The following is a 9979-nucleotide window of genomic DNA, read 5'->3' as shown; positions in this document are numbered from 1 at the left end:
AACTTCTTTAGAAAGAGGTGTTATTTAATAACCAAAGACGTGATAGCTAAAGACTATAGATTAAAATTTAATAAGACTGAACATTTGTGTTTGGAGATTTCTACAGAAATAATAAAGCTCCCATGGGGTTACATAGTCACTCACCTCACCTACTCAAAATTACATTTAGTTAAGACTGAGAGTTTTGAGCATGAAACAATTTTATTGTTTTTAACGGCATGGGCAGCCATAAGTATCTAGGAACTAGCGGCACATAAAAATCTGTATATTACACAATTGTACATTTGCACAATACTCCAAGCTTTTCTTGTTTGTCTAATGTAAATGACTTTTGAGCAGTGAGCTTCAAAATAAATTCTCCTGAAGGTGGACAAATGTGGCACTGGCAGAGGTGGTCCACGAACTTTAATGTTTGTGGACATAAATAGAAGATCTTTTACAACTTTACAACTTTATATATTGCTTAAATCTTTGCTTTACTGTTGTTACAATTTTCTTTTATGTGTTTCTTTCCAAAACTTGCAGCAGATATTTGCCGTGTGTGCCGCTCTGAAGGGACCCCTGATAAGCCACTGTACCATCCATGTGTCTGCACTGGCAGTATTAAGTTCATCCACCAAGAATGGTAAGGGTTTTCAGCATCATGGCTGGCCTTTTACTGATGTGGGCATTACTGACAAAAATGCATATCATATCTCAATTTGATTGCACACATGGTGCACACTTTTGAGCTTGTTAAGTATTACATCAATAAAGGGTTCAAACAGCTCAGTCGGGGTTATTGTGACTGCGCCAAAAGAAGGTGTGTTTTGTGTCTTCTTGTTGTTTCTAAAATTAGACATTTTTAAAAGACTTAAAAAGAAGATTAACTTCAAGTTAGTAACACAGATAATGTAGTGAATGCAAATCCATAAATGTATGCAAAAATCCTTAGTGTGGCTGTTGACTGAATAATTGTTTCGGTATACCTACTACAACATAGTACAAAGTAAATCAGATAACAGTACTTTTTATGAAGATTCCAAGTGACCTCTTGGTTTATTATGTTTCATAACTACAGTACATGTTCATGTCATGTGTCCTTGTGCCTGTTATGTATAAGGGTTTGTATGGTTTATCACTGCTGAGCCCTGAGCCCTGGTCCGCACTCCACTCAACGTCACACTGTAATCTAAATCTACACAGCGGTATCCGCTAGGGAGATTATGTCATCAGAAATGGCACTGTAGACTTTTGTTCTTTACATAGATATTGATATATCATTGATTAAGTAATTATAACAATTTACTTAATACAATTAATTTCCAATGAATTGTACTATAATACTACAGTTTATTCTAATGTAAAATCTTGGTGTTTTCAGTTTAGTCCAATGGCTGAAGCATAGCAGAAAGGAGTATTGTGAATTATGCAAGCACAGATTTGCATTCACCCCCAGTAAGTACTAAATGATAAATTTATTATAAAAAAATAAGTGCACTAATATCAGTTATATTGTTTTCCTCTGCAGTCTACTCTCCAGACATGCCCTCCCGTTTGCCCATCCAGGACATTTGTGCTGGCCTCCTCACCAGTGTGGGCACAGCCATCCGCTACTGGTTTCATTATACACTTGTTGCATTCGCCTGGCTTGGAGTTGTTCCTCTCACTGCATGTAAGTTAAGTTAAGGCATTATTAACTACCATGTTAATGTTCACATAAATAGAAGGGTTACAAATTAAACTTTAATTACAAAATGTTTGCTTCACTCCAGGTCGCATCTACAAATGTCTTTTTACTGGCTCTGTGAGCTCACTTTTAACACTTCCTTTGGACATGCTCTCAACGTGAGTTCTATACGGAAATACAAGTAACATCTTAAATTCATTATTAATATTAATATTCTTGTTTCTGTGCTTAATTTTACAGTGAAAACCTGCTTGCAGACTGCCTACAAGGCTGCTTTGTGGTCACTTGCACATTATGTGCATTCATTAGCTTGGTATGGCTCAGAGAACAAATAGTCCATGGCGGTGCACCTCAATGGTTAGAACAGCACCAGCCTCCGCCCCCCAATGCCGCTGGACAAGCAAATGAGGTAATCTGATTTGATCTTCTTTGTATCAAAAAGTGTCATTAGTTTACGCATGAATGTTTTTTTTTTTTTACACCTTTAAAACCTATAGTCACAGTTAATTCCATTTTAGCATTGGTTATATGTTGACCTTCTCCTCCAGGCACAAGCTGCTGGCCAAGGAGCACCTGATGTGCCTCCTGCACCCCAGCCTGTTCCAGCTGATCCTCCGGCCCCCAATGAGGCAGAGCCAGAGCCTCCCGATGGCCCTGACGGCCCTCCTGACCAGGGCCAGGACCCTGAGCTGGAAGAAGAGGGAGCAGCTGCTGAGGATCCTGATGCCAACAATGGAGCACAGGGTAAACTATACTTATTTCATCTTGCTCAACAGAATTCCAGTATTTCAATTAATGAGCAGCTTGCCAACCACAGAAATTGGAATACCAGCTTTTACATGTGGAATTGATCCTATAATTTCTCCTATAAAAAGCTTATGAGTGAAAATAGGAAAAAAGAGACTGACTTGTTGACAAATGGTGGTTGCATAATGAGTAATAAAAGAGTATATTTTTATTAGGGCCGGGCACGTTAACGCGTTAACTTTGCGTTAACTAATTAAGTCATTAACGCCGACAATTATTTTAACGCCATTAACGCAGTTTTTATTATTTATTTATTTATTTTATTGTAAACATCTGTTTCTCACTGGCTTTTATTTTGAAAAAGTCCATCGCGAGTGTTTCTTTAAGTTTGATGTCTTTTCTTTACACTTTTTTCACTTTTTTCTGACCACGTGAGATGCAACGTGCCCGAGCCTCCGCGAGCCGCGGGCCCGGCGGCCGCGGGTTCGGCCGCAGGCTCCGACTCTCGTCGCGGCTCCGGCCGCAAGTTCGACCGCGGGCTCCGGCCGCGGACTCAGCCACGGGTTCAGCCGCGGGCTCCGTCTCCGGCTGTGGGCTCCAGGTCTGGCTGGACCAGCCGTGCTCTCTGAGCTGATCTTATTTCTTTAGTTCAGTGCTGGAGTAACTGATTTACCCAGATACCATTGGAAGAAAAATGTGATTGGTCCATTTCCATTCCATTATATTAACCCTTTGTTTCCTAAGAAATATCAGTCCAAGTTTATAACACTGATCTAGAAATTTTTACTAGTGTAGTGTTCATTACTCACAGCATAAAAAATATTCAATAAATATATTAGTAGTACAAACGTCCATTCAATATTTTTTCTTGAGCCTTCCCTGAATACCTTGAAGGCTCTGAGGATTCCCCTGTGTTTGCACAACAAATGTATGGCTCTTTCATTTACATTTCCAATAAAAGAGCGCTATACTCTACTTTTTAATTCATTAATTGGTTTTGCGTATAACATGCGATTAATCGCTCGAACTCATGCGATTAATCGCAATTTAAAAAATGTATTTTTGCCCAGCCCTAATTTTTATGTTTATGTATTTTCTCTTTTTTTTAGATGACATGAATTGGAATGCTTTGGAGTGGGACAGAGCAGCTGAGGAGCTTACCTGGGAAAGGGTAACCATTTACAATCCTGCATGCAAAAATGTTAGCTATATAACATCAATATTATTCAATTGGAATGCTATTTTTCCTCATACAGATGCTTGGTCTTGATGGGTCATTAGTATTTTTGGTAAGGTTAATTTAAATATAATTTGATGCATGGTTTTGACGTATGATTAGAAACAGTTGTCATTTAAAAGCTGTTTTAAATTGTACATTTGTCTCCTTTTCCAGGAGCATGTGTTTTGGGTTGTGTCTCTGAACACACTCTTCATCTTGGTATTTGGTGAGTACACCTTTTTCTTTGAGATTCACCTTTGCTAGAATGAATGAATGAATGAATTTATTTTTCATTACCCTTTTTCCAGCATTTTGTCCCTACCACATTGGACACTTTTCCGTTGTTGGTCTTGGTTTTGAAGAATATGTAAGAATCAAAATTTTTCTATCTAAAATATTTTTGCTTTTATTTTTTGAGATGACTGCAGTGTTACTTTTGCTTCAGGTTCAAGCGTCACATTTCGAGGGATTAATTACAACCATTGTGGGGTACATCTTGTTGGCAATGACCCTGATCCTTTGTCATGTATCCTTTCACTTCTTATGCCTTACTTAAAAAAATATAACAGCAACTTTACTTTAAAACAAATATATCTTACATTAGGATCCATTTGTAAGTATTTAAATGTCTAGACCTTAATCATTGTCTAAGGGACTTGCGGCTCTGGTCAGATTTCAGCGTTCACGGCGTCTCCTTGGAGTTTGCTACATTGTTGTTAAGGTAAGATTTCTGCACATGTCTGTTTTACTTTGTATCTATGTGCAAATACCTGTTGACACATAATTCATTGTAAGAAACATTCGTTTTTGAGATATGGCTTTCCTTTGTCTTACACAGGTGTCTTTGTTAGTCGTTGTGGAAATAGGGGTGTTTCCGCTCATTTGTGGCTGGTGGCTTGACATCTGCTCCCTAGTAAGAGTCTCTTACGACTTTTATATTTGGATCTGTTTACACTGGATCTAGCATTTTGTACAAAGGGTAAAGACAAACAGACAGTTGGTCATCCTTGGCATCATTGGCAAGAAGCTTCTCCACCTCCTTTGACCTAAAGAGACTAATAATGCTGTCCTAGAGGAATTAATGAACCACTCCTTGCCTGCAAAGTCTTCAAATTTTTTTATTTTATTTTATAATTTCTGTTTACATTTATATAAATTTAAATAATTTTTTTCTGTAGGAGATGTTTGATGCCTCACTTAAAGACAGAGAGTTAAGTTTTAAATCGGCACCTGGCACAACTATGTTTCTCCACTGGCTCGTCGGAATGGTCTATGTCTTCTATTTTGCTTCATTCATCCTCCTTCTGAGAGAGGTACCCTATTTTAATTATTCTGTAGACTACATTTTGGTCCTTTTTCACCCACTAATTTCCTGTCCTTCCTTCATCAGGTTTTAAGGCCTGGCGTGCTCTGGTTCTTGAGAAACCTCAATGACCCAGATTTTAACCCAGTTCAGGAAATGATTCACCTGCCCATTTACAGACACCTGAGGCGTTTCATTTTGTCTGTGGTTGTGTTTGGATCCATTGTTCTGCTCATGCTATGGCTTCCCATCAGGCTGATCAAACTACTGCTGCCCACTTTCCTCCCATACAATGTCATGCTCTATAGGTAAAAATAGATAATAAATATATATATATATATATATATATATATATATATATATATATATATATATATATATATATATATATATATATATATATATATATATATATATATATATATATATATATATATATATATATATATATATATATATATATATATATATATATATATATATATATATATATATATATATATATATATATATATATATATATATATTATATGTGAATATGTTTTGTCTTTCTCTCTCAGTGATGCCCCTGTCAGTGAGTTGTCATTGGAGCTGCTGTTACTACAGGTTGTGCTGCCCGCTCTGTTGGAGCAGGGGCACACTCGCCAGTGGCTCAAGGGCCTGGTCAGAGCATGGACCGTCAGTGCTGGATATTTACTGTAGGCACACTCAAAACATACTTGTATTATATAATATAGATATAGAAAATGTTAGTTCAGTATATAATAAACTATCAATTTCATGTGTCTTCTCAGAGACCTTCATTCATACCTCCTTGGAGAGCAGGAAGACAATGACACTAACCAGCCCGTCAACAACAACAATAATAACAACCCCGCCCCTGGTCACCATAACAACAATAATCCAGCTCCAGCTGTTGGGGAGGGGTTACATGCAGCCCACCAGGCAATCCTGCAACAGGGAGGGCCAGTAGGTTTTCAGCCCTACCACCGACCTCTTCGCTTCCCATTCAGAGTAGGTCTAAAGGAAAACAAGACAATTACTTTTTACATGTTAATAGATAATTGTTTCTTTATGAATCCTAATAGATAATTGTTTATGACTGCTCTATTAATGTGATACATTTGTTTTGTCTTAGATTGTGTTGCTGATTGCATTCATGTGCATTACGCTGCTGCTGGCCAGTCTAGTCTGTCTAACACTACCAGGTATGAACTTGACATGTACAGAAAAAGGTCAGTTGCTGTTTTACTTAAACTCACACCCAAACTACAATTAGAGACCATACTTCTCTAATGCCTATTATTTAAAAATTGGAACTGTATGTTCAAGCATCCTTACACCCTGCTCATGCCTAGGAATTTTCTCATAAATCCTCACGAATATTTAGGGGATGTATTAAGCAAAATAGACTTAGATTACACAAATAGACTTAAAACTTAAACTTTTAACCATCTAACATATTCCCTCATCATTAGCTCAGTCAAAATTGTATTTTGAGTTATTTATGTTTGGGTGTTCCTGTGTAGTCCTGTATTTGAGGCTTGAGTGCTCAGAAAATGTCTGTGTTCACCTATTGCCTATCTCTCTGCCTATCAACTGCTCTGTACTTATTTGCAATTTTTCCAGACTCAGAGTCATATAAGTAAGATAAAGATAAAACATGTAACATGGACATTTTTAAACAATAAAAAAACTAAAGACATGACATGATGTTTCTATTATTAAACTGTTTTAGATCATTATTGTGGTTTACAACCATAATCTATATGTATGTATGCATACTGAATGGGGGGGCTTAATGTATTTTCTTTAGTTAATTTGTTTTCATCTTCCTTTGTAGTGTTTGCTGGTCGTTGGCTAATGTCTTTCTGGACTGGAAACTCTAAAATCCATGAGCTGTACACTGCAGCATGTGGCCTTTATGTGTGCTGGCTGTCTATTCGTGGAGTCACTGTGATGCTGGCTTGGATGCCCCAGGGACGCACGGTCATCATGCGCAAAGTCCAAGAGTGGACACTTATGGTATGCTTTGTATTCAGATACTTACTAGAATAAAATGATGTCTTATTATGACATGAAGGCCCCCTGGAATATGCCCGCTTTGATTATGTGGTGTATAAAGGAAAAGAAAGTAGCCTGTGCTCTTACTGTTTAAAATATATTAACAGATACTCCGATCCCTGTAGAACCTCCAGAATTGCTTCACTGAGCTGCAGAGGCTGCACTAGCACTGATTAATGATGGTCTGGGTGGGTTTAGATAGTCATGATTCAGATCAGAGCGGACAACATTTGATTTGAACATGTCTGACTCACATCGGGGAATACAGATAGATCATGTTTATTAAAACGATAATCTTACATACTGTTCCGTTAATCAGATTTATACAAAGGCTGATCCACATAATATATACTGCATTATGACACACAACCTAACCATATTACAAATAGTAATTTTGCTTGCCATCCCTTAGAATGAGCACAGTTGAGAAACTCTCCTATTGACAGTCTTGTCCTATACTAAATTTAAACTTATGAATGAATAATGTTTTTTTGTTGTTGTTTTTTCTGGTAATTATTTGCTGTAGATTCTTAAGACTCTGGTTGTGGCTCTGTTGGTGGCGGGTGTGATTCCCCTGCTGCTTGGACTGCTGTTTGAACTGGTCATTGTTGCTCCTCTGAGAGTCCCATTGGACCAAACGCCTCTTTTCTACCCCTGGCAGGTACAATAAGACCATCCACTATCCCGAGAATATCCGGTGACTGTCTCATATATTTAATTAAGATTTCTTTTCTGGTACAGGACTGGGCTCTGGGAGTTCTTCATGCCAAAATCATTGCTGCAATCACGTTAATGGGACCTCAGTGGTGGCTGAAGACAGTTATTGAGCAGGTACAGTATGTTATTGTGGAAAATACAGTACAGTACACAACAATAGTATGTAGTTTGCAAGATTTCACAAAAAATGTTTACTCATTCAATTGGAATTCCTTATTTTCTGTTTCCTACTTGCAATATTTAGATGAATACATTTGCAATATAATTTATAGTTTATAATTGTAATATTGCTTTTACTACTATATAAGATGGCAGTGGAATAAAAGCCAGATGGGAATTGTTGTTTAGAACCTTTAACTGAGTGCATTTTATGCTATGTTCTTTTTTTTTGTTTGTTTGTTTTAATAATGATGTAACCGGTAATTGTTTTTTGTTGTTGTTTTAGGTTTATGCAAATGGTATTCGCAACATTGATCTCCAGTTTATAATCCGTAAACTGGCCGCTCCTGTCATCTCAGTTTTGCTGCTGTCCTTGTGTGTGCCCTATGTAATTGCTGCTGGAGTGGTGCCTGCTGTAGGTTAGTGTTGAGGAAAAAGTTTTCCTAACTTTTAAGTGATTTTTATACTTCCATGTTGTTTATATTATAGCATGATTTTAATAGTTTAATGTTTTGTTTGTTTGTTTTTTTGCATAGGAGTGACCCCAGAGATGGAGATCCTAATGCAGAGGAGGATATACCCCTTCCTTCTGATGGTAGTCTCACTTATTGGTATCCTCTCCTTCCAGATCCGGCAGTTTAAACGCCTTTATGAACACATAAAAAATGACAAGTAAGACATTTAATAGATATGTTAATAGATAGAAGTTAAATGTCCCTTATTAAAATAAATCACATTTGCTTTGCAGATACCTGGTTGGACAGAGACTTGTAAACTATGAACGGAAGACTGGAAGAACAAGCTCAGTTCATACCTCTAATCCAGTGACAGATTAGTATGTCGCACTATATTCTGGCTAAGCCACTTTCATCTTCAGCACCTGTCAGTCTCCACCTGTCAGTCTTGGTGGATTTGGTGGATTTCTGAATCTTGCCCATTTATGTTGGGACTTGTATTATAATTGATAGATGGACACAGAAAAGTGTTTAGAGTTTGATTTCAGCGTTTGTAAAGTTCTGCCTGATAATTGTACATGTGTAAATACTTTGAACACAAACTTTGTCTTAAAGATGACATGGATTAATGCAATGATCATTGTACATCTTAAAGTCTATGTATAATTTATTAAATAAAACTTACAATTTAGTGTTATATTTTAGTCACTGTCATATGTACTTGTGTTATACTTATTAATCCTCTCAGGCTCAAATTAAATTTTAGTAACAGGAAAAAATCTGATATTTGGGGAAAATGATCATATGGGGTAGTAATATATAATCCTGACTTTTTTTTTGAGAGAGAGACCTTCACATCCAATGCGTTCTGAGATGTTGCAGATTAGCAACATTGGTCCGGTGTGGTAAATTAACACTGAAGACTGAAAATGATATGAACGCTAACTTTATGTGTATACCACTTTTCATAACAATGAAAACATAAAGCACAGTGTAAAAGTGCTTTACAGTGGCAGAACAACATCATTTTTTCGTGTGGTACTCCAAGAAACAATTTTTATCCTTTGTAAACATCAAAAGTACTTTGCACTTCTGGCAGGCCGTTTGTGTGTAGCCATTCTTGCACAGTCTGCATCGTCCATGTTTATCAGCATGGATGGGGAAAAAAGGCTCCTGAGTAAAAAAAAAAGCTAATAAAATATGGATTTGGAGTAAGTAGGTAACTGGCATTTAGCTGTTGCAAATCTGCAACGCCTGCCTGGCGAGGGTTAAAAATCAGGCATAGCATACTGAACCTAAATAACAGCTCATTATTATTTAATCACAGTTAAATTTTATGTAACAACAACCATCAACAAAAAGACCTAATTGTTGGGATCGTGTGCTTTTGATCATAATGGGCAAATACTAGAAAATGTTAAGTGGATGAGTGAGTTTTATGCCAAATTTCATTGCTATTTTTGGAATCTCAACCTTAACTTGGATTGTCTCCACTTTAATGTCCTCCAGTCAGAGGGGAAAGGTGGTGATGCCAGGATTGGGGCCAACATATGTGTTCTTCTCTTTCTGCCTCTGCAAACGTTCTTTCCCCTGTTACCAGGCACATGCAGAGGGGTACTCCTTTTGCCCCTTCTCCCTGTGCCTCA

The 9979-nt window shown here is 37.3% G+C and overlaps 1 protein-coding gene across 1 annotated transcript; it reads left to right on the top strand.

Moving 5' to 3' along the window:
• Positions 1–473: 473 nt before the first annotated feature.
• On the top strand, positions 474–9030 carry marchf6 (E3 ubiquitin-protein ligase MARCHF6). The gene is made up of 24 exons (XM_055150782.1): positions 474–625; positions 1364–1437; positions 1511–1654; positions 1755–1827; positions 1910–2078; positions 2218–2413; positions 3526–3587; positions 3673–3705; positions 3810–3861; positions 3944–4002; positions 4081–4161; positions 4288–4356; positions 4474–4548; positions 4814–4948; positions 5026–5246; positions 5499–5636; positions 5733–5952; positions 6077–6146; positions 6782–6963; positions 7529–7663; positions 7744–7833; positions 8165–8297; positions 8415–8550; positions 8627–9030. Exons 1-24 carry the CDS (start codon positions 501–503, stop codon positions 8712–8714), a joined length of 2760 nt encoding a protein of 919 aa, XP_055006757.1. The 5' UTR covers positions 474–500; the 3' UTR covers positions 8715–9030.
• Positions 9031–9979: the final 949 nt, after the last annotated feature.

Source organism: Boleophthalmus pectinirostris, unplaced genomic scaffold (assembly GCF_026225935.1).
Source record: "Boleophthalmus pectinirostris isolate CB_2022bp ecotype Guang Dong unplaced genomic scaffold, ASM2622593v1 HiC_scaffold_15, whole genome shotgun sequence".
NCBI lineage: Eukaryota > Metazoa > Chordata > Actinopteri > Gobiiformes > Gobiidae > Boleophthalmus > Boleophthalmus pectinirostris.
Note: the sequence above shows the minus strand (reverse complement) of the source record. Positions and strands in the feature narration are given on the sequence as shown.